Genomic DNA, 26084 nt, shown 5'->3' on the forward strand with positions numbered 1-26084 from the left:
GGGACTACTTCGGGTGCAGCCACTGCGCTACAAGCTGGAACTACTTCAGGTACAGCCACTGCGCTATAAGCTGGGACTACTTCGGGTACAGCCACTGCGCTACAAGCTGGGACTACTTCGGATACAACCACTGCGCTACAAGCTGGGACTACTTCGGGTACAGCCACTGCGCTACAAGCTGGAACTACTTCGGATACAGCCACTGCGCTACAAGCTGGGACTACTTCGGATACAACCACTGCGCTACAAGCTGGAACTACTTCGGGTACAGCCACTGCGCTATAAGCTGGGACTACTTCGGGTACAGCCACTGCGCTACAAGCTGGGACTACTTCGGATACAGCCACTGCGCTACAAGCTGGGACTACTTCTGGTACAGCCACTGTGCTACAAGCTGGAACTACTTCGGGTACAGCCACTGCGCTATAAGCTGGGACTACTTCGTGTACAGCCACTGCGCTACAAGCTGAAACTACTTCGGGAACAGCCACTGCGCTATAAGCTGGAGCTACTTCGGTTACAGCCACTGCGGTACAAGCTGGCACTACTTCGGGTACAGCCACTGTGCTACAAGCTTGAACTACTTCGGGTACAGCCACTGCGCTACAAGCTGGGACTACTTCGGGTACAGCCACTGCGTTACAAGCTGAAACTACTTCGGGTACAGCCACTGCGCTACAAGCTGGAGCTACTTCGGTTACAGCCACTGCGGTACAAGCTGGAACTACTTCGGGTACAGCCACTGCGCTACAAGCTGGCACTACTTAGGGTACAGCCACTGCGCTACAAGCTGGAACTACTTCGGGTACAGCCACTGCGCTACAAGTTGGAATTACTTCGGGTACAGCCACTGCGTTACAAGCTGGAACTACTTCGGGTACAGCCACTGCGCTACAAGCTAGAACTACTTCGGGTACAGCCACTGCGCTACAAGCTGGAACTACTTCGGGTACAGCCACTGCGCTACAAGCTGGAACTACTTCGGGTACAGCCACTGCGCTACAAGCTGGGACTACTTCGGGTGCAGCCACTACGCTACAAGCTGGAACTACTTCGGGTACAGCCACTGCGCTACAAGCTGGAACTACTTCGGTTACTGCCACTGCGCTATAAGCTGGGACTACTTCGGGTACAGTCACTGCGCTACAAGCTGGAACTACTTCGGGTACAGCCACTGCGCTACAAGCTGGGACTACTTCGGGTACAGCCACTGCGCTACAAGCTGGGACTACTTCGGGTACAGCCACTGCGCTACAAGCTAGAACTACTTCGGGTACCCACTGCGCTACAAGCTGGAACTACTTCGGGTACAGCCACTGCGCTACAAGCTGGATTTACTTCGGGTACAGCCACTGCGCTACAAGCTGGAACTACATCGGGTACAGCCACTGCGCTACAAGCTGGAACTACTTCGGGTACAGCCACTGCGCTACAAGCTGGAACTACTTCGGGTACAGCCACTGCGCTACAAGCTGGAACTACTTCGGGTACAGCCACTGCCCTACAAGCTGGAACTACTTCGGGTACAGCCACTGCGCTACAAGCTGGAACTACTTCGGATACAGCCACTGCGCTACAAGCTGGGACTACTTCGGGTACAGCCACTGTGCTGCAAGCTGGAACTACTTCGGGTACAGCCACTGCGCTACAAGCTGGAACTACTTCGTGTACAGCCACTGCGCTACAAGCTGGAACTACTTCGGGTACAGCCACTGCGCTATAAGCTGGGACTACTTCGGGTACAGCCACTGCGCTACAAGCTGGGACTACTTCGGATACAACCACTGCGCTACAAGCTGGGACTACTTCGGGTACAGTCACTGCGCTACAAGCTGGGACTAATTCGGATACAACCACTGCGCTACAAGCTGGAACTACTTCGGGTACAGCCATTGCGCTACAAGCTGGAACTACATCGGATACAGCCGCTGCGCTACAAGCTGGAACTACTTCGGATACAACCACTGCGCTACAAGCTGGGACTACTTCGGATACAACCACTGCGCTACAAGCTGGAACTACTTCGGGTACAGCCACTGCGCTACAAGCTGGAACTACTTCGGATACAGCCACTGCGCTACAAGCTGGAACTACTTCGGGTATAGCCACTGCGCTATAAGCTGGGACTACTTCGGGTACAGCCACTGCGCTACAAGCTGGAACTACTTCGGGTACAGCCACTGCGCTACAAGCTGGAACTACTTCGGGTACAGCCACTGCGCTACAAGCTGGAACTACTTCGGGTACAGCCACTGCGCTACAAGCTGGAACTACTTCGGGTACAGCCACTGCGCTACAAGCTGGAACTACTTCGGGTGCAGCCACTGCGCTACAAGCTGGGACTACTTCGGGTACAGCCACTGCGCTACAAGCTGGAACTACTTCAGGTACAGCCACTGCGCTATAAGCTGGGACTACTTCTGGTACAGCCACTGCGCTACAAGCTGGGACTACTTCGGATACAACCACTGCGCTACAAGCTGGGACTACTTCGGATACAGCCACTGCGCTACAAGCTGGGACTACTTCGGATACAACCACTGCGCTACAAGCTGGAACTACTTCGGGTACAGCCACTGCGCTATAAGCTGGGACTACTTCGGGTACAGCCACTGCGCTACAAGCTGGGACTACTTCGGATACAGCCACTGCGCTACAAGCTGGAACTACTTCGGGTACAGCCACTGCGCTACAAGCTGGAACTACTTCAGGTACAGCCACTGCGCTACAAGCTGGAACTACTTCGGGTACAGCCACTGCGCTACAAGCTGGAACTACTTCGGGTACAGCCACTGCGCTACAAGCTGGGACTACTTCGGGTACAGCCACTGCGCTACAAGCTGGAACTACTTTGGGTACAGCCACTGCGCTATAAGCTGGGACTACTTCGGGTACAGCCACTGCGCTACAAGCTGGGACTACTTCGGATACAACCACTGCGCTACAAGCTGGAACTACTTCGGATACAGCCACTGCGCTACAAGCTGGAACTACTTCGGATACAGCCACTGCGCTACAAGCTGGGACTACTTCGGATACAACCACTGCGCTACAAGCTGGAACTACTTCGGGTACAGCCACTGCGCTATAAGCTGGGACTACTTCGGGTACAGCCACTGCGCTACAAGCTGGGACTACTTCGGATACAGCCACTGCGCTACAAGCTGGGACTACTTCGGGTACAGCCACTGTGCTACAAGCTGGAACTACTTCGGGTACAGCCACTGCGCTATAAGCTGGGACTACTTCGTGTACAGCCACTGCGCTACAAGCTGAAACTACTTCGGGTACAGCCACTTCGCTACAAGCTGGAACTACTTAGGGTACAGCCACTGCGCTACAAGCTGGAACTACTTCGGGTACAGCCACTTCGCTACAAGCTGGAACTACTTAGGGTACAGCCACTGCGCTACAAGCTGGAACTACTTCGGATACAGCCACTGCGCTACAAGCTGGGACTACTTCGGGTACAGCCACTGTGCTACAAGCTTGAACTACTTCGGGTACAGCCACTGCACTATAAGCTGGGACTACTTCGGGTACAGCCACTGCGTTACAAGCTGAAACTACTTCGGGTACAGCCACTGCGCTACAAGCTGGAGCTACTTCGGTTACAGCCACTGCGGTACAAGCTGGAACTACTTCGGGTACAGCCACTGCGCTACAAGCTGGCACTACTTAGGGTACAGCCACTGCGCTACAAGCTGGAACTTCTTCGGGTACATCCACTGCGCTACAAGTTGGAATTACTTCGGGTACAGCCACTGCGTTACAAGCTGGAACTACTTCGGGTACAGCCACTGCGCTACAAGCTAGAACTACTTCGGGTACAGCCACTGCGCTACAAGCTGGAACTACTTCGGGTACAGCCACTGCGCTACAAGCTGGAACTACTTCGGGTACAGCCACTGCGCTACAAGCTGGGACTACTTCGGGTACAGCCACTACGCTACAAGCTGGAACTACTTCGGGTACAGCCACTGCGCTACAAGCTGGAACTTCTTCGGTTACTGCCACTGCGCTATAAGCTGTTACTACTTCGGGTACAGCCACTGCGCTACAAGCTAGAACTACTTCGGGTACAGCCACTGCGCTACAAGCTGGAACTACTTCGGGTACAGCCACTGCGCTACAAGCTGGAAATACTTCGGGTACAGCCACTGCGCTACAAGCTGGAACTACATCGGGTACAGCCACTGCGCTACAAGCTGGAACTACTTCGGGTACAGCCACTGCGCTACAAGCTGGAACTACTTCGGGTACAGCCACTGCGCTACAAGCTGGAACTACTTCGGGTACAGCCACTGCACTACAAGCTGGAACTACTTCGGGCACAGCCACTGCACTACAAGCTTCCCCCTGTAAGACAAAATTCAACTCTTCTGAATGTTAAGAGGAGGTGACACAGTTTTAAAGACTGTAATAGCGGAGCATCACCATTATCCCTTAATTGAAAGGCTAATCACCTGCACCAGGTGCTAAGTGACTCATATAGAAAGATCTGATAAACATGAAGAAAGACTGGAAAGCGCAAAACTTCTTAGTAACTAAATCAAAACTTTCACCTATGTAAAAACTGCAATGAGCAGAAGATGCTAAACTATAATAAGCAGAAGATGCTAAAGTCAGTGAACAAGTAGCCAAAACTCCTCCCTCGACTTCTGCCAAAAATATCTAAGTATCTTTACCTAACAAAATATAAAATTATCGACGCTTATCTCAACAACATAGTTTACCAAGAATCCTTCAAGCCAACAGTTTACGAAGTATTCCCCTCAAATATTTTTTTAAGTAGTAAAATTACCAAAAGAACACGCTGTCCACTGCGGTACATAAACTTATCAACGAAGTTCGAAGGACCAATCAAGTTCCACCAATCTTCATCAACAACAGACAACAGAAATAACCTCCAGCAAACATCCTACGATAAGGAGAGCATCATTCTGACTAATATAAACACGATGATATAAACTGCAGCCCCTGTTCATCTAGCAGTAACCTGGATGTTAGTCGACTGGTGTGGGTCGCATCCTGAGAACAAATTTAGCCTAATTTGCCCGAAATACTCTGCATTACAATAGGCTTTCTTTTTAGTATGTCATTGATGTCAGCTAGGCCTGTAAAAGTTGTATCATGTTCCTGTAAAAATATTATTATATTATTAACACATTGGCCGTCTCCCACCAAGGTAGGGTGGCCCAAAAAAGAAAAACTTTCATCATTCACTCCATCACTGTCTTGTCAGAGGCGCACTACACTACAGTTATATAACCGCAACTTAAACACCCGTTCTTCAGAATGCCGGCACACTATTTACCATCTCCAGGACTCAAGTCCGGCCTGCCAGTTTTCCTGAATTCCTTCATAAATGTTACCTTGCTCACACTCCAACAGCACGTCAAGTCCGAAAAAAACCATTTGTCTCCATCCGCTCCTGTATAACACACTCACACATGCTTTCTGGAAGTCCAAACCCCTCGCACACAAAACCTCCTCTATCTCCCTCCCTCCAATCTTTCCTAGGCCGACCCCTACCCCGCCATCCCTTCACTACAGATTTATATACTCTCGAAGTCAATCTATTTTGTTCCAGCCTCTCTACATGTCCAAACCACCTCAACATCTCTTCCTCAGCCCTCTGGATAATAGTTTTGGTAATCCCGCACTTCCTCCTAATTTCCAAACTGCAAATTCTCTGCATTATATTCGTATCACATATTGCTCTCAGACATGACATCTCCACTTACTACAGCCTTCTCCTTGTTGCAACATTCACCACTCATGTGAGTGTGAGATGAGGAATGAGTTAGAGTGTTTGAGTGGGAGAGGGACCTAGAGCTTGATGGGTCGTCTGTGTGGGAGTGACTGGCGGTCCACCAGAGGCTGAGCTTCCATATCTGTCGATGCCTTATCTCTCCTTCTACGTCAAGCATATTTGTACTCTCTCTGTTGATCTTATTTCTTTCTTCTTTCCCGTTCGAAGTACACCCTTTGGTATTTTTCCCTCTGTATTATTCGTGGTTTCCACTGCATGATGCCGTCTAGGGTGACGCCATTTAGGGGGTGACACCATAGAGCCTCTAAAGAAGGTGACACTAATGCCCAAAACAGTGCTGCACCAACATAAGAGAAGAATCCTTCGTTTCTATATAGTCTATTATATGATTACAGAGTACAAAGAAGCCTAAATAGGGAAAATCATTGATTTTGATGATGTGATAGATGATTTTGCAGGACTGAAGGCAAGGAAATGTAAGGTCAGATTCACTGAGATGTTACCTGTACTCAAGGTCAAATCGGAACAAGTGTTTCTCTGATATTGCAATGTTTTTCTTCATTTTTCAGTTTTTTTTTTTTTTGCATTGTTTAAGATGAATAAATGTAGGATCTGTTGTTGTACTCAAAGTGGTATTTGAGTTTATGTTTCCTCAATATTACTACGATTATTTATTTTATCATTAATAAAGTTGAGAAGTATTCTCCTGTTCAGTTTATGGCCCTTAAACGTTCTCATTGTTAGACATTAGTCACTGGTCACGCAGCAGTGACGTAACTGGAATTTACCCCCCATCCCCCACCCTTGAATTTCATGGGGGTGACACCAACGATGCTGCCCCGGGTGACATCAGAGATTCTGCCCCGGGTGACACCAACTCTAGCGACCCCTCTGTCTGCAACTCCTTAATTACAGAGAATATTTCGATAAAGATCGTTGTCCTTCTAGTCTTCAATCTTACCCCTCACCTGCTATTAATATTGTTGCTCCCATCTCCGATTTTTATTTGATAAAAAAATAGCTTGAGAGGTCAGAATATACAGGAAGAGATTAGAATAGCTTGGATTCATGTTTGAGGCTGACTGACGTGCCCGGGCTGGGAAAGAAACATGGATTGTGAACCAGGCTGCCCAATCTATGTGACATTTGTGTGGCCGAGTGGACTAGAGCGCTGCCTGGGAATCTTGACCGTCCCCAGTAGTAGTTTCGAATCCTGCTGACCGCGATCTTTCCTTATATATGTGTACTCACCTAATTGTACTCACCTAATTGTGGTTGCAGGGGTCGAGATTAAGCTCCTGGCCCCGCCTCTTCACTGATCGCTACTAGGTCCTCTCCCTCTCTGCTTCCTGAGCTTTGTCATACCTCTTCTTAAAACTATGTATGGTTCCTGCCTCCACTACTTAACTTGCTAGGCTATTCCACTTCCTGACGACTCTATGACTGAAGAAATACTTCCTAACGTCCCTGTGACTCGTCTGAGTCTTCAGCTTCCAGTTGTGACCCCTTGTTTCTGTGTCCCCTCTCTGGAACATCCTATCTCTGTCCACCTTGTCTATTCCCCGCAGTATCTTGTATGTCGTTATCATGTCTCCCTTTGACCCTTCTGAACTCCAGTGTCGTCAGTCAGATTTCCCTCAACCTTTCCTCGTACGACATTCCCCTGAGCTCTGGGACTAGCCTTGTTGCAAACCTTTGTACTTTCTCTAACTTCTTGACGTGCTTGACCATGTGTGGGTTCCAGACTGGTGCTGCATACTCCAGTATGGGCCTAACATTCACAGTGTACAGTGTCTTGAACGATTCCTTATTAAGGTATCGGAACGCTATTCTCAGGTTTGCCAGGCGCCCGTATGCTGCAGCAGTTATTTGGTTGATGTGTGCCTCCGGTGATGTGCTCGGTGTTATGGTCACCCCAAGGTCTTTCTCCCTGAGTGAGGTCTGTAGTCTTTGTCCACCTACCTATACTCTGTCTGCGGTCTTCTTTGCCCTTCCCCAATCTTCATGACTTTGCATTTGGCAGGATTGAATTCGAAAAGCCAGTTTCTGGACAACGTGTCCAGCCTGTCCAGGTCTCTTTGCAGTCCTGCCTCACCCTCATCCGATTTAATTCTTCTCATCAACTTCACATCATCTGCAAATAGGGACACTTCCAAGTCTATTCCTTCCATCATGTCGTTCGCATATATCAAAAATAGCACTGGTCCTATAACTGACCCCTGTGGGACCCCGCTCGTCACAGGCGGCCACTGTGATACCTCTTCACGTACCATGACTCGTTGCTGCCTCCCTGTCAGGTATTCCCTGATCCATTGCAGTGCCCTCCCTGTTATATGCGCCTGATCCTCCAGCTTCTGCACTAATCTCTTGTGGGGAACTGTGTCAAAGGCCTTCCTGCAGTCTAGGAAGACACAATCAACCCACCCCTCTCTCTCGTGTCTTACTTCTGTTACCTTGTCATAAAACTCCAGGAGGTTTGTGACACAGGATTTGCCTTCCATGAACCCATGCTGGTTTTCATTTATAATCTTGTTCCGTTCCAGGTGTTCCACCACTCTCCTCCTGATAATCTTCTCCATGACTTTGCACACAATACATGTCAGAGACACAGGTCTGTAGTTTAGTGCCTCATTTCTGTTTCCTTTCTTAAATATGGGGACTACATTTGCTGTCTTCCATTTCTCAGGTAGTTGCCCAGTTTCAAGGGATGTGTTGAAGATTGTGGTTATGTGTGGTTGTTGAGGATTGTGTGTGTGTGTGTGTGTGTGTGTGTGTGTGTGTGTGTGTGTGTGTGTGTGTGTGTGTGTATGTGTGTGTGTGTGTGTGTGTGTGTGTGTGTATGTGTGTGTGTGTATATATGTGTGTGTGTTCACCTATATGTGGTTGCAGGGGTCGATTCATAACTCCTGGCCCCGTCTCTTCATTGGTCGATACTAATTCACTCTCTGCTCCATGAACTTTTTCATGTCTCTTCTTATAGCTATGTATGGAACTTGCTTCCACTACTTCACTCTCCAGATTATTCTACTTCCTGACAACTCTAGCATCCCTGTGACTCATCTGGGGTTTCAGCTTCCGATTGTGGCCCCTTGTTCCTGCATCCCATCTCTGAAACATTCGAGTCCTGTCCACCATATCAATTCCTCTCAGTATTTTATACGTTGTTATCATGTCCCTCCTATCTCTCCTCTTCTCCAGTGTCGTCAGGTCGATTTCCCTTAACCTCTTCTCGTAGAATATACCCCCTTAGCTTCGGGACTAGTCTTGTTGCAGACCTTTCCACTTCTCTACTTTCCGTACATTCGTGGCAAGGTGAGGGTTCCAAACTGGCGCTGCATACTCCAATATGGGCCTTATGTACACACTGTACAGGGTCCTGAATGACTCCTTATTGAGATGTTGGAATGCTGTTCTTAGGTTTGCCATTCACCCGTATGCTGTAGCAGTTATTTGGTTAACGTGCGCCTCAGGAGATGTGCCTGGTGTTATACTCACCCCAAGATTCTTTTCCTTGAGTGGCCCCATAGATTGTACTCCGTCTGTGGTCTTCTTTGTCCTTCTTCAATCTTCATGACTGTGTACTTGGTGGGTTTGAATTCCAGGAGCTATCTGCTGGACCAGGCATGCAGTCTGTCCTGATCCCTTTGTAGTTCTGCCTGGTCCTCGTCCGATTGAATTCTTCTCATCAACTTCACATCATCTACAGACAGGGACACATCAGAGTCTATTCCTTCTGGCATGTCGTTCACAATTACCAGAAACAGCACCGGTCCTAGGACTGATCTCTGTGGCACCCCGCTCGTTACCGGTGCCCACTCTGACACCTCGTCACGTACCATGACTCATTGTTGTCTTCCTGACAGGTATTTCCTGTTCTATTGCAGAGCCTTCCCTGTTTTCCCTGCCTGGTCTTGCAGCTTTTGCACTAATCTCTTGTGGGGAATTGTATCAAACGCCCTCATACAGTCCAAGAAAATGCAGTCTACCCACCCCTCTCTCTCGTCTTACTGCCGTCACCCTCTCATAGAACTCCAGTAGATTTGTGACACAGGATTTCCCATCCCTGAAACCGTGTTGACTGTTATTAATAAGCTCATTCCTTTCTAGGTGTTCCACCACTCTTCTCCTGATAATTTCCTCCATGACCTTGCATACTATACACGTCAGTGGCACTTGTCTGTAGTTTAATGCTTCGTGTCTGTCTCCTTTTTTTATAAATTGGGACTACATTTGCTGTGTTCCATACCTCAGGTAGTCTCCCTTTTGTGATAGATGTTTTGAAGATTTTTCTTAGGGGTACATATAGCGCCTTTGCTCCTTCTCTCAGGACCCATGGAGAGATTTTATCTGGCCCCATAGCCTTTGAGTTATCTAGCTCGCTTAGCAGCCTCTTCACTTCTTTCCTAGTTGTATGTATTGTGTCCAACACTTGATGGCATACCCCACCTCTCCATCTTTCTGGAGGCCCTTCTGTCTTCTCTGTGAACACTTCATTGAATCTCATTTTGAGCTCCTTACATACTTCGTGGTCATTTTTTGTGACCTTCCCTCCTTCCTTTCTCAGCCTGATTACCTGGTCCTTGACTGTTGTTTTCCTCCTGATGTGGCTGTACAGCAGCTTTGGATTAGATTTGGCTTTCGCTGCTATGTGATTCTCGTATTTTCTTTGGGCCTCCCTTCTTACCCGTGCATATTCATTTCTGGCTCTACGACTGCTCTCCTTATTCCCCTGGGTCCCTAGCACACTTGGTTTTGGCCTCCCTGCACCTTTGGGTGAACCACGGGCTCGTCCTGGCTTTTTCGTTATTCCCTTGAGTACAAACCTCTCCTCAGCTTCCTTACATATTGTTGTCACATATTCCATCATCTCGTTACTGACTTTCCTGCCAGTTCTCTGTCCCACTGAACCCCATTCAGGAAGTTCATGTCTGCAAATTCCCCTTTCATGTAGTTTGGCTTCATTCGTCTGGCCCTACCTGTTTTCCCCTCCATTTGTTGCTCTATGTATTCGAAGCTCAGAACCATATGATCACTGGCCCAAGGGGTCTTTCGTATGTGATGTCCTTAATATCTGCACTACTCAAGGTGAATACTAGGTCAAGTCTCGCTGGTGCATCCTCTCCTCTCTCTCTTGTAGTGTCCCTTACATGTTGGTACACGAGGTTTTCCAGTACCACATCCATCATCTTAGCCCTCCATGTGTCTTGGCGCCCATGTGGCTCCAAGTTCTTCCAATCGATTTCCTTGTGATTGAAGTCACCGATAATCAGTAGCTTTGCCCTGCTCGCATGAGCCCTTCTGGCCACTTCAGCCAATGTGTCAACCATCGCTCTATTACTCTCATCATACTCTTACCTTGTCCTCCTGTTGTTCTTTGGTGGGCTATACATCATTGCAATTACCACCTTGGGACCTACAGACTGAAGCGTTACTATTATGTAATGTCTCGCTTCTCCTCTGTCTCTTCTCTACAGTTCATCAAAATCTCATCAGTTTTTGATCAGCAGTGCCACTCCTTCACCCCTTCTGTTCCCTCTGTCCTTCCTCAGGATCTGATAGCCCGTTGGAAAGATGGCATCTGTTATCATCCTTATGAGCTTGGTTTCTGTAAGGACTATGATGTCCGATGATGCCTCTTTGACTCTTACGTGCAACTCCTCCCACTTATTCATTATTCGATCAGTGTTGGTGTACCATACCTTAAGTTTCCTCTCTAACACTGTGTTTTGGGGGGGTCTGTGAGGGTAGGCGACCTGGCAGTATACTGCGGGATTCTACAGCGTATTGTGGGGTGGAGACTGTGAGTGTGGATGGAGGTCTGTGTTGGCATAATGTGTTTGGTTGTGGGGTTCTGGGGACGATTCTGTGTGTGCTTGCTCTTGTTGCTCTGCCCTGCTCTGGATGTCGTCTGCTGATTCTGTCCTTGTCTCTCTTCCTAGCTCCTTTCGATTTTGTGTCCTCTTCCTCAGTTGCTGTCGTTCTGGTTTTGTTTTGTCTCGGTTTAGGAACACCCTCTTGTATGCTGATGATTCCTTCAACCGTGGTTTCTGTTGCAAGATCTCGTTTCGCACTGTTTCTGTCCTGAAAATTAGCTTGATCGGCCGTTTTCTTCCCTTCAAGTACCCCCCCCCCTATTCTCTGAAAATTTACAATCTCAGACATGTCCTCTTCGCTTATTACTTTGATGATGTTTCAGTCTCCTTTCTTTCTGCATGCAGTCTTTCATTGCCTGTCCTTCCCTTACTCTTCTGAAGTCCATGAATAAACACTGACTTCGCCCTCTCCTCTTCCCAATGAATTTCCGTCTGTGTCTCTGGCTCCTGTTAACGCATGGCCATTTTCTCCCTTATTTTTTCCTGTAGCTCTTGGTGGTATGGTCGTGCCTCTGCATATGACCTATCCCCCTCTCCACCATCACCCCCAACCCCCACCACCATCCCCCCTCCCAGCTACCCTTCCCCTTCATTCCTCGGCCCTGCTTGGTGGGCTGATAGGGCCTTAGCATAAGTCATGTCTCCTTCCTTCCCGTTGGGCCCCTCGTTCAGTAGGGGTGTACCAGCTTCAGATGCTATGTCTCCTCTGGTCAAAACCCCTGTAACTCGTTTCAGCCTATTTACCTCATATTCTAGGACCCTTATCCTTTTCTCCAATTTTGCAGAAAGCTTTTCCAGTTTGCTCTCCCACTCTTGTTCCATCCATTTGCATTGCTCTTCCATCCATTCTTCCTTACCAGAACCATACTCCTTTGAGAATGTGTGTGTGTGTGTGTGTGTGTGTGTGTGTGTGTGTGTGTGTGTGTGTGTGTGTGTGTGTGTGTGTGTGTGTGTGTGTGTGTGTGTGTGTGTGTGTGTGTGTGTTTGTGTGTACTCACCTCACCTAGTTGAGGTTGCGGGGGTCGAGTCCGATCTCCTGGCCCCGCCTCTTCACTGATCGCTACTAGGTCACTCTCCCTGAGCCGTGAGCTTTATCATACCTCTGCTTAAAGCTATGTATGGATCCTGCCTCCACTACATCGCTTCCCAAACTATTCCACTTACTGACTACTCTGTGGCTGAAGAAATACTTCCTAACATCCCTGTGATTCATCTGTGTCTTCAGCTTCCAACTGTGTCCCCTTGTTACTGTGTCCAATCTCTGGAACATCCTGTCTTTGTCCACCTTGTCAATTCCTCTCAGTATTTTGTATGTCGTTATCATGTCCCCCCTATCTCTCCTGTCCTCCAGTGTCGTCAGGTTGATTTCCCTTAACCTCTCCTCGTAGGACATACCTCTTAGCTCTGGGACTAGTCTTGTTGCAAACCTTTGCACTTTCTCTAGTTTCTTTACGTGCTTGGCTAGGTGTGGGTTCCAAACTGGTGCCGCATACTCCAATATGGGCCTAACGTATACGGTGTACAGGGTCCTGAACGATTCCTTATTAAGATGTCGGAATGCTGTTCTGAGGTTTGCTAGGCGCCCATATGCTGCAGCAGTTATTTGGTTGATGTGCGCTTCAGGAGATGTGCCTGGTGTTATACTCACCCCAAGATCTTTTTCCTTGAGTGAGGTTTGTAGTCTCTGACCCCCTAGACTGTACTCCGTCTGCGGCCTTCTTTGCCCTTCCCCAATCTTCATGACTTTGCACTTGGTGGGATTGAACTCCAGGAGCCAATTGCTGGACCAGGTCTGCAGCCTGTCCAGATCCCTTTGTAGTTCTGCCTGGTCTTCGATAGAGTGTATTCTTCTCATCAACTTCACGTCATCTGCAAACAGGGACACCTCAGAGTCTATTCCTTCCGTCATGTCGTTCACAAATACCAGAAAGAGCACTGGTCCTAGGACTGACCCCTGCGGGGCCCCGCTGGTCACAGGTGCCCACTCTGACACCTCGCCACGTACCATGACTCGCTGCTGTCTTCCTGACAAGTATTCCCTGATCCATTGTAGTGCCTTCCCTGTTATCCCTGCTTGGTCCTCCAGTTTTTGCACCAATCTCTTGTGTGGAACTGTGTCAAACGCCTTCTTGCAGTCCAAGAAAATGCAATCCACCCACCCCTCTCTCTCTTGTCTTACTGCTGTCACCATGTCATAGAACTCCAGTAGGTTTGTGACACAGGATTTCCCGTCCCTGAAACCATGCTGGCTGCTGTTGATGAGATCATTCCTTTCTAGGTGTTCCACCACTCTTCTCCTGATAATCTTCTCCATGATTTTGCATACTATACATGTCAGTGACACTGGTCTGTAGTTTAATGCTTCATGTCTGTCTCCTTTTTTAAAGATTGGGACTACATTTGCTGTCTTCCATGCCTCAGGCAATCTCCCTGTTTCGATAGATGTATTGAATATTGTTGTTAGGGGTACACATAGCGCCTCTGCTCCCTCTCTCAATACCCATGGGGAGATGTTATCTGGCCCCATTGCCTTTGAGGCATCTAGCTCACTCAGAAGCCTCTTCACTTCTTCCTCGGTTGTGTGCACTGTGTCCAGCACTTGGTGGTGTGCCCCACCTCTCCGTCTTTCTGGAGTCCCTTCTGTCTCCTCTGTGAACACTTCTTTGAATCTCTTGTTGAGTTCTTCACATACTTCACGGTCATTTCCTGTTGTCTCTCCTCCTTCCTTCCTTAGCCTGATTACCTGGTCCTTGACTGTTGTTTTCCTCCTGATGTGGCTGTACAACAGTTTCGGGTCAGATTTGGCTTTCGCTGCTATGTCATTTTCATATTGTCTTTGGGCCTCCCTTCTTATCTGTGCATATTCGTTTCTGGCTCTACGACTGTTCTCCTTATTCTCCTGGGTCCTTTGCCTTCTATATTTCTTCCATTCCCTAGCACACTTGGTTTTTGCCTCCCTGCACCTTTGGGTAAACCATGGGCTCATCCTGGCTTTTTCATTACTCCTGTTACCCTTGGGTACAAACCTCACCTCAGCCTCCTTGCATTTTGTTGCTACATATTCCATCATCTCATTAACTGGCTTCCCTGCCAGTTCTCTGTCCCACTGAACCCCGTTCAGGTAGTTCCTCATTCCTGTATAGTCCCCTTTCTTGTAGTTTGGCTTCATTCGTCCTGGCCTGGCTTCATTCGTCCTATTTGTACTCACCTATTTGTGGTTGCAGGGGTCGAGTCATAGCTCCTGGCCCCGCCTCTTCACTGATTGCTACTAGGTCCTCTCTCTTCCTGCCCCATGAGCTTTATCATACCTCGCCTTAAAACTATGTATGGTTCCCGCCTCCACTACTTCACTTTCTAGGCTATTCCACGGCCTGACCACTCTATGACTGAAGAAATACTTTCTAACATCCCTTTGATTCATCTGAGTCTTCAACTTCCAATTGTGACCTCTTGTGTCTGTGTCCCATCTCTGGAACATCCCGTCTTTGTCCACCTTGTCTATTCCGTGCAGTATTTTATATGTCGTTATCATGTCTCCCCTGACCCTCCTGTCCTCCAGTGTCGTCAGGCCGATTTCCCTCAACCTTTCTTCGTAGGACAATCCCCGTAGCTCTGGGACTAGTCTTGTTGCAAACCTTTGCACCTTCTCTAATTTCTTGACGTGCTTGACTAGGTGGGGATTCCAAACTGGTGCTGCATACTCCGGTATGGGCCTGACGTAAATGGTATACAGAGTCTTGAACGAATCCTTACTGAGGTATCGGAACGCTATCCGTTGGTTTGCCAGGAGCCCGTATGCTGCAGCAGTTATCTGATTGATGTGCGCCTCAGGAGATATGCTCGGTGTTATACTCACCCCCAGATCTTTTTCCTTGAGTGAAGTTTGCAGTCTTTGGCCATCTAAACTATATTGTGTCTGCGGTCTTCTTTGCCCTTCCCCAATCTTCATGACTTTGCATTTGGGAGGGTTAAACTCAAGAAGCCAGTTACTGGACCAGGCTTGTAGCCTGTCCAGGTCTCTTTGTAGTCCTGCCTGATCCTCATCCGATTTGATTCTTCTCATTAACTTCACATCATCTGCAAACAAGGACACTTCTGAGTCTATCCCTTCCGTTATGTAGTTCACATATACCAAGAACAGCACAGGTCCTAGGACTGACCCCTGTGGAACCCCGCTTGTCACAGGCGCCCACTCTGACACCTCGTCGCGTACCATGACTCGTTGTTGCCTCCCTGTCAGGTATTCTCTGATCAATTGCATTGCCTTTCCTGTTATGTGTGCCTGATCCTCTAGCTTTTGCAGTAACCTCTTGTGAGGAACTGTGTCGAAGGCCTTCTTGCAGTCCAAAAAAATGCAGTCGATCCACCCCTCTCTCTCTTGTCTTACTTCTGTCACCTTGTCAAAAAACTCTAGTAGGTTTGGGACACAGGATTTTCCTTCCCTGAAACCGTGCTGGTTGTCAATTATACACTTGTTTCTTTCCAGGTGCTCCACCACTCTCCTCCTGATGATCTTCTCCATGACTTTGCATACTATACACGTTAGTGATACAGGTCTGTAGTTTAGTGCCTCATGTCTGTCTCCCTTTTTAAAAATTGGGTCTACATTCGCCATCTTCCATACCTCGGGGAGTTGCCCAGTTTCAAATGATGTGTTGAAGATCTTTGTTAATGGTACACACAATATCTCTGCTCCCTCTTTAAGGACCCACGGAGAGATGTTGTCTGGTCCCACCGCCTTTGAGGTGTCAAGTTCGCACAGCAGCTTCTTCACCTCCTCCTTGGTTATATGTATTTCATCCAGCACTTGCTGCTGCCCACCCCCCTGTTCTGATTTCCTGTAGTCCTACTGGTTTCCACTGTAAATACTTCTTTAAATCTCGTGTTGAGCTCCTGACATACCTCCCGGTCGTTTCTTGTGAATTCCCCATCACCCTTCCTCAGTCTGATTACCTGGTCCTTGACTGTTGTTTTCCTCCTGATGTGGCTGTACAACAGCTTCGGGTCAGTCTTGACTTTTGATGCTATGTCATTTTCATATTGTCGCTGAGCCTCCCTTATCTGTACATATTCGTTTCTGGCTCTTCGGCTAATCTCTTTATTTTAATGAGTTCTCTGTCTTCTGTACCTTTTCCATTCTCTAGTACACCTAGTTTTTGCCTCCCTACACCTTTGGGTGAACCAAGGACTCGTTCTGTTCTTCCCATTATTACTGTTTCCCTTGGGAACAAACCTCTCCTCTGCCTCCTTGCATTTTGTTACCACATAGTCCATCATTTCTTGTACTGGTTTTCCCGTCAGTTCCCTCTCCCACTGAATGTCTTGAAGGAAGTTCCTCATGCCTGGGTAGTTCCCCCTTTTGTAGTTTGGTTTTTCCCACCCTATTCCTGCTAATCTCTCCACTTGGAGCTCAACTATGTAGTCGAAGCACAGAACCACATGATCACTAGCTCCCAGGGGCCTTTCATACATGATTTCCTCTATGTCCCAACAACTCAAGGTGAATACAAGGTCCAGTCTAGCTGGTTCATCCTCTCCTCTCTCTCTGGTAGTGTCTCTAACATGTTGGTGCATGAGGTTTTCCAGTACCACATCCATCATCTTGGCTCTCCATGTTTCGGGACCCCATGGGGCTCCAGGTTTTCCCAGTCAATCTCCTTGTGATTGAAATCACCCATAACTAGTAACTTTGCTCCCCCCATGTGTGCTCTCCTGGCCACCTCGGCTAGTGTGTCGACCATTGCTCTGTTGCTCTCATCGTATTCTTCTCTTGGCCTCCTGCAGTTCTGTGGTGGGTTGTACATTACTGCAATTATCACCTTATGTCCCTCAGACTGGATTGTTCCTACTAAGTAGTCCCTTTTGCCCGTGCCATCCATTCTTTCCATTTTCTCAAAACCCCACTGGTTTTTAATGAGCAGTGCAACTCCTCCTCCCCCTCTCCTCCCTCTGTCTTTCCTGAGGATTTGATATCCGGATGGAAAGATTGAATCTGTTATTATTCTGGTGAGTTTTGTTTCTGTGAGTGCTATTATGTCTGGTGATGTCTCCTTGATTCTTTCGTGCCACTCCTCATACTTATTTGTTATTCCATCTGCATTTGTATACCACACCTTCAAATTCTTTTCTAAGACTGTGGTCTGGGAGGTGTATTGGGGTTGGGGAAGTGGGAGACCTGATAAGGAAATATGGGTGGTTGCTGTGGGGGTGGAGTTTGTAGTGTAGTGGGTGGGTGCATTGGATATGGCCTGGGTGTTTTGGTTTAGAGTGTTTGGTTTCACTGGGGTTGACCTAGTTGGGAGGCTTCTATAGGAAGTTGTGAGGGAGGCTGTATTTGATCTTCCTGTGTCTGGGATCTCCTGTCTGTCTTCTCCATCCCCTCTCTTTCCTCCTTTCGCCTTTGTACCATCTCTCTCAGTTTCCGCCTTTCTTCTTGTGTTCTGTCGCGGTCGAGATACGCCTTCCTGTATGCCGGCATGTCCCTTAATCGTGCTTTCTCCTGCAGGATCCTGTTCCGAGTCGATTCTGCCTTGAAGGTCACTTTCACTGGCCGGGTTCTTTGTTTTACAAACCCCCCTATTCTCCGAAAATTTTCCAGCTGGGTCATGTCGTCTTCCCCTTGTTTGTGTGTGTGTATGTGTTTGGGGTGTGTGTGTATGTACTCACCTAGTTGAGGTTGCGGGGGTCGAGTCCGAGCTCCTGTGTGTGTGTGTGTGTGTGTGTGTGTATGTGTGTGTGTGTGTGTGTACTCACCTAGTTGTACTCACCTAGTTGAGGTTGCGGGGGTCGAGTCCGAGCTCCTGGCCCCGCCTCTTCACTGATCGCTACTAGGTCACTCTCCCTGAGCCGTGAGCTTTATCATACCTCTGCTTAAAGCTATGTATGGATCCTGCCTCCACTACATCGCTTCCCAAACTATTCCACTTACTGACTACTCTGTGGCTGAAGAAATACTTCCTAACATCCCTGTGATTCATCTGTGTCTTCAGCTTCCAACTGTGTCCCCTTGTTACTGTGTCCAATCTCTGGAACATCCTGTCTTTGTCCACCTTGTCAATTCCTCTCAGTATTTTGTATGTCGTTATCATGTCCCCCCTATCTCTCCTGTCCTCCAGTGTCGTCAGGTTGATTTCCCTTAACCTCTTCTCGTAGGACATACCTCGTAGCTCTGGGACTAGTCTTGTTGCAAACCTTTGTGTGTGTGTGTGTGTATGTGTGTGTGTGTGTGTGTGTGTGTGTGTTTGTGTGTGTGTGTGTGTGTGTATATGTGTGTGTATATGTGTGTGTGTGTGTGTGTGTGTGTGTGTGTGTGTGTGTGTGTATATGTGTGTGTGTGTGTGTACATATGTACGTGTATGTGGTGCACAGCAATGCCTACAAACGAGTTTTTAATTACATCACGGATCTTAAAATTAATTTATGCTAATGACTTTGCATAATTTATCTTAAACATATGTAAAGAAGCAATTTTCTGACCCTGAAGATTACATGTCAACCTCGTCAATCAGATCTTTGCAAAACTTACCACAAAACAACATTTTTAGCACAAAGTCTTAAAAACATAATTACTTTTCGTAATGTTTTACCAAAATTTTCATCTCTTGTACTTGTTTTTTCAACCTCAAAACTAATGTAATTTTACTAAGCAAGCCAAGTTTATTTCAGAGTTTGTAATTAATCCGAGAAAATCAATCTGAACTGGGTGTTAGTGGACCCACACCAGTCCACTAGCACCCAGGATGTGACCCACACCAGTTCAGTAACATCCAGGATGTGACCCACACCAGTCCACTAGCACCCAGGATGTGACCCACACCAGTCCACTAACACCCAGGATGTGACCCACACCAGTCCACTAACACCCATGATGCGATCCACACCAGTCCACTAACACCCAGGATGTGACCCACACCAGTCCACTAGCACCCAGGATGTGACCTACACCAGTCCACAAACACCCAGGATGCGACTCACACCAGTCCACTAGCACCCAGGATGCGACCCACACCAGTTCACTAACACTCTGGATGTGACCCACACCAGACTACTAACACCCAGGCTGTGACCCACCCCAGTCCACTGACACCCAGGATGTGACCCACACTAGTCCACTGACACCCAGGCTGTGACCCACACCAACCCACTAACACCCAGGATGCGACCCACATCAGTTCACTAACTTCCAGGATGCGACCCACACCAGTTCAGTAAGAACCAGGATGTGACCCACACCAGTCCAATAACACTTAGAATGCGACCCACACCAGTACACTAACAATCAGGATGCGACCCATTCTAGACGACAAACAATCAGGATGTGAACCACACCAGTCCACTGTCACCCAGGATGCGACCCACACCAGTCCACTTACACCCAGGATGCGACCCACACCAGTTCAGTAACACCCAGGATGTGACCCTCACCAGTCCACTAACACCCAGGATGTGACCCACACCAGTCAACTGACACCCAGGCTGTGACCCACACCAGTCCACTACCACTCAGGATGCGACTCACACTAATCCACTAGCACCCTGGATGCGACCCACAGCAGTCCACTAACACCCAGGATGCGACCCATTCCAGACCACTAACACTCAGGATGTGACCCACACCAGTCCGCTAACATCCAGGATGCGACCCATACCAGTTCAGTAACACTCAGGATGCGACCCACACCAGTCCACTAATACCCAGGATGCGACCCATTCCAAACCACTAACACCCAGGATGCGACCCACACCAGTTCAGTAAGAACCAGGATGTGACCCACACCAGTCCACTAACACTCAGGATGTGACCCACACCAGTCCACTGTCACCCAGGATGCGACCCACACCAATCGACTTACCCCCAGGATGCGACCCACACCAGTCCACTAACACCCAGGATGCGACCCACACCAGTTCAGTAAGAACCAGGATGCGACCCACACCAGTACACTAACACTCAGGATGTGACCCACACCAGTACACTAACAATCAGGATGCGACCCATTCTAGACGACTAACACTCAGGATGTGACCCACACCAGTCCACTGTCACCCAGGATGCGACCCACACCAGTCCACTGTCACCCAGGATGCGACCCACACCAGTCCACTGTCACCCAGGATGCGACCCACACCAGTCAACTAACACCCAGGATGCGACCCACACCAGTCAACTAACACCCATAATGCGACCCACACCAGTCCACTAACACCCAGGATGTGACCCACACCAGTCCACTAACACCCAGGATGCGACCCACACCAGTCAACTAACACCCAGGATGCGACCCACACCAGTCCACTAACACCCAGGATGTGACCCAAACCAGTCCACCATGATCACCATTAAATAGTGATGTGCCCTGCAGGAAACACATCCATAAGTCTAGTCATCAACCTTATACCTGTTAACACATAGTCTAGTCATCAACCTTATACCTGTTAACACATAGTCTAGTCATCAACCTTATACCTGTTAACACATAGTCTAGTCATCAACCTTATACCTGTTAACACATAGTCTAGTCATCAACCTTATACCTGTTAACACATAGTCTAGTCATCAACCTTATACCTGTTAACACATAGTCTAGTCATCAACCTTATACCTGTTAACACATAGTCTAGTCATCAATCTTATACCTGTTAACACATAGTCTAGTCATCAACCTTATACCTGTTAACACATAGTCTAGTCATCAACCTTATACCTGTTAACACATAGTCTAGTCATCAATCTTATGCCTGTTAACATATAGTCTAGTCATCAACCTTATACCTGTTAACACATAGTCTAGTCATCAATCTTATTCCTGTTAACACATAGTCTAGTCATCAACCTTATGCCTGTTAACACATAGTCTAGTCATCAACCTTATACCTGTTAACACATAGTCTAGTCATCAACCTTATACCTGTTAACACATAGTCTAGTCATCAACCTTATACCTGTTAACACATAGTCTAGTCATCAATCTTATACCTGTTAACACATAGTCTAGTCATCAACCTTATACCTGTTAACACATAGTCTAGTCATCAACCTTATACCTGTTAACACATAGTCTAGTCATCAATCTTATACCTGTTAACACATAGTCTAGTCATCAACCTTATACCTGTTAACACATAGTCTAGTCATCAACCTTATACCTGTTAACACATAGTCTAGTCATCAACCTTATACCTGTTAACACATAGTCTAGTCATCAACCTTATACCTGTTAACACATAGTCTAGTCATCAACCTTATACCTGTTAACACATAGTCTAGTCATCAATCTTATACCTGTTAACACATAGTCTAGTCATCAACCTTATACCTGTTAACACATAGTCTAGTCATCAACCTTATACCTGTTAACACATAGTCTAGTCATCAATCTTATACCTGTTAACACATAGTCTAGTCATCAACCTTATACCTGTTAACACATAGTCTAGTCATCAACCTTATACCTGTTAACACATAGTCTAGTCATCAACCTTATACCTGTTAACACATAGTCTAGTCATCATTCTTATACCTGTTAACACATAGTCTAGTCATCAACCTTATACCTGTTAACACATAGTCTAGTCATCAACCTTATACCTGTTAACACATAGTCTAGTCATCAACCTTATACCTGTTAACACATAGTCTAGTCATCAATCTTATACCTGTTAACACATAGTCTAGTCATCAACCTTATACCTGTTAACACATAGTCTAGTCATCAATCTTATACCTGTTAACACATAGTCTAGTCATCAACCTTATACCTGTTAACACATAGTCTAGTCATCAACCTTATACCTGTTAACACATAGTCTAGTCATCAATCTTATGCCTGTTAACATATAGTCTAGTCATCAACCTTATACCTGTTAACACATAGTCTAGTCATCAATCTTATACCTGTTAACACATAGTCTAGTCATCAATCTTATACCTGTTAACACATAGTCTAGTCATCAATCTTATACCTGTTAACACATAGTCTAGTCATCAACCTTATACCTGTTAACACATAGTCTAGTCATCAATCTTATACCTGTTAACACATAGTCTAGTCATCAACCTTATACCTGTTAACACATAGTCTAGTCATCAACCTTATACCTGTTAACACATAGTCTAGTCATCAACCTTATACCTGTTAACACATAGTCTAGTCATCAATCTTATACCTGTTAACACATAGTCTAGTCATCAACCTTATACCTGTTAACACATAGTCTAGTCATCAATCTTATACCTGTTAACACATAGTCTAGTCATCAACCTTACACCTGTTAACACATAGTCTAGTCCACTGTTGTCATCACACTTTATATCTCTTATTTATATTTAGCTTCATTTTCTTAAAACTTATGTACTATAAGATAAGATTTTGTTCGGATTTTTAACCCCGGAGGGTTAGCCATCCAGGATAACCCAAGAAAGTCAGTGCGTCATCAAGGACTGTCTGTCTTATTTCCATTGTGGTCCTCAATCTTGTCCCCCAGGATGCCACCCACATCAGTCCACTAACACCCAGGTACCTATTTTCTGCTAGGTGAACAGGACAACAAGTGTATTATAACGCATCGAAATGTTTCTACCCCGCCGGGAATCGAACCCGGGTTCTTCGTGTGTGAAGCGAGAGGTTTGCCAGCCAGGCCACGGGGGTCACCGTCTACGAGGTCATTCCCGATTTAAGTCCCATAACGTTTCTTTCCTCTCCTCTCAGGTACATAAATATTTACCACTAAATTCATGTAACATACAACCCTTACTTAAATATGTATAATCCTCAAGTTTATCTTATACTCGCTTTTCTCTCCATAATTAATCATTTAATATTACCACTACTAAGTCAGTATTGTTTCTGTCAGACACTGATAATTTACTCCCACTTACTCCGCCCAGTGGAAATTCTCTCACACTTCTAGACTTATCTTAATAAATACTAAAATATTCAGATTCTTATCACGCAGAACATTAAGAGTAAATTATTTATTTTCACTTATACTAAGCTCAAACACATTTAAAGAAAATTATCTTGCCTTTTTAATAACTGATATATAAAATAGTATTAACCTCCTGTAATAGACAGAGGAAAACTTATCACCCGCCGTCCATGGAATTGAATCGTGAGTAAAGTACAAGATATTGCTATTTAAAAATGTGAACAAAAATCTGAAAAGAATTTATAACATTTCGTGAGTCAGCTTAATGGGTAAGGATGCGATAAAGGGTAAGTCCCTTAATGACTATTATGAAGTCCTTAATTATATCTAGTAGGACTGAATCCCTTCTTTAATGACCCTCATGAAGTCCTTAATTATATCTATTAGGAGCGAATCCCTTCCTTAACGACTCTTATGAAATCGTTATTTATACCTAACATGGTAAGAGTGAGTATGAATGCTTATATCTAAATTAAAACTTACCAAACACCCACATAAAGTAACAAGGGAAGTGAAATGGTTATTGTTCACTTCTCTTCGCACTACGTACCTCTTCAGATTACTGAAGAGGTAATCAGTTGTTGTTCCGTTGTCTCAGTATACAAAAGCAATGAAATTTTGGGCAATTTCGTGCATAAAATGCAGTTCAGTGAGTGAATTCCATTTGAAATTACAATAATTTATGTGTCTCTGGTAAATAAAACATCAACTGAGTTGCTCATATTGACGTCTCTCTGTTTGTTCATCACCCTTGACTTCAACAACTTAATACTCACCTAAAAAATGGGACATTTGATGCATACTTGTAGAACAGAAGCAGGTTGGGGATGTCCCCATGCGGGTGGATCGTGGCCTTACAAGGCAGAGGTACCGTCATGTCCACCAGAGTCTCCACCTTGGTCACCACAGCTGTGTGGAAAGAGAGAGAAAAATCTTTTGAGACAGACATTCCCGTCTCACCACATCACGAAATCAACTGACCTGACATCCGAGCATTTCCTTAACCCACTTTCATATAAATGTTAACACATTAAACAGATTTCGTAAATATAAAGTCAGAGCAAGAATTTCATTACAGGTGTTCATGGAACGTAAATCTGACAATACAGAGATTAAAACGAATGTTTTGGTGGAGAATAGGCTCACGTTGTGGAACAAATTCTTACTGAATGACCAATATGGATGGGTCATTCAGCGCAAGACGTAGTGGAGGCTTGATCCTCCGTCTGCTTAACGCGAAACAGACGCTTTTCCTTTTCGGCCACAGTTGAATCTATGTACACCATTAGAGACAATTTTTCTTTGTGTTATTATAAATGGTCAAAGAGAAACTCTCTTGTTTCCGCTTTAATTTTATTTATAACTTGCTTTAAACTGTTTTTCGGCTTAGCAAAACAGAAGAATAATAAAGACGAAATACGACTTCAGATGTGACCTCACATGTGACCCTACTGACTGGAGGAGAGTAGGAATGTAGTTATAGGCAGGTCACATTATCATTATTTTTCATATCACAGAACGCCAGGTTTGTGGTCTAGTTAAATCATGTTCATCCTGTCGCATCTACTGGCTCGCGAGAAACTATTAAAATGCGTAAATTTTGAACGAGGGAAAATATTTACAACCAATATCTCTGAGCAGAGGCTCGAACTTGGTCACTCAGATGAGAGGAAATATTTTTCTGGGGTCTGGCTGTGTGGTATAACTATTGTGTACTTTGATGCAGAGTGCGCAAGTTTGAGTCCTGCTCTTATCTGACGTACTGTTTGTACACACACACACACACACACACACACACACACACACACACACACACACACACAAACACACACACACTGCGTGGAGTAGACAAAGTGGACAGAGACAGGATGTTCCAGAGAGGGGACACAGAAACAAGGGGTCACACTTGGAAGTTGAAGACTCAGGTGAGTCAAAGGGATGTTAGGAAGAATTTCTTCAGTCATAGAGTAGTCAGGAAATGGAATAGTCCAGCAAGCGAGGTAGTGGAAGCAGGAACCATACATAGCTTTAAGATGAGGTATGATAAAGCTCTTGGAGCAGGGAGAGAGAGGACCTGGTAGCGTGAAGAGGCGGGGCCAGAAGCTGAGTCTCGACCCCTGCAACCACATTTAGGTGAGTGCAATTAGGTGAGTACACACACACACATACACAGACACACACACACACACACACACACACACACACACACACACACACACACACACACACAAACACAAACACACAGCGGAGAGGCAAGCGATTACATAGCAGTAACGCATCACTCTGGAGGTCCCAAAGTGATAATTGCAGTGATGTATAACCTACCACAGAACAACAGGAGGCCAAGGCAAGAGTATGATTAGAGCAATAGAGCGATGTTTGACACACTGGCTGCAGTGGCCAGAAGAGCTCATGCATGCAGGGCAAAGCTCCTGATCATGGGTGACTTTAACCACAAGGAAATCGATTGGGAGAACTTGGAGCCACAAGGGGGCCTAGATACATGG

At 46.4% G+C, this 26084-nt stretch overlaps 1 protein-coding gene across 1 annotated transcript in view; it reads right to left on the reverse strand.

Moving 5' to 3' along the window:
• Positions 1 to 24526, reverse strand: part of LOC128687831 (neural cell adhesion molecule 1-like) — a 158923-nt gene extending 134397 nt beyond the window's left edge. Inside the window, 1 exon segment of the mRNA XM_070083832.1 lies at positions 24354 to 24526. Coding sequence (XP_069939933.1) covers positions 24354 to 24526 — 173 coding nt within the window.
• Between the last annotated feature and the right edge of the window lie 1558 nt (positions 24527 to 26084).

This window comes from Cherax quadricarinatus, chromosome 10 (assembly GCF_038502225.1).
Source record: "Cherax quadricarinatus isolate ZL_2023a chromosome 10, ASM3850222v1, whole genome shotgun sequence".
Lineage (NCBI taxonomy): Eukaryota > Metazoa > Arthropoda > Malacostraca > Decapoda > Parastacidae > Cherax > Cherax quadricarinatus.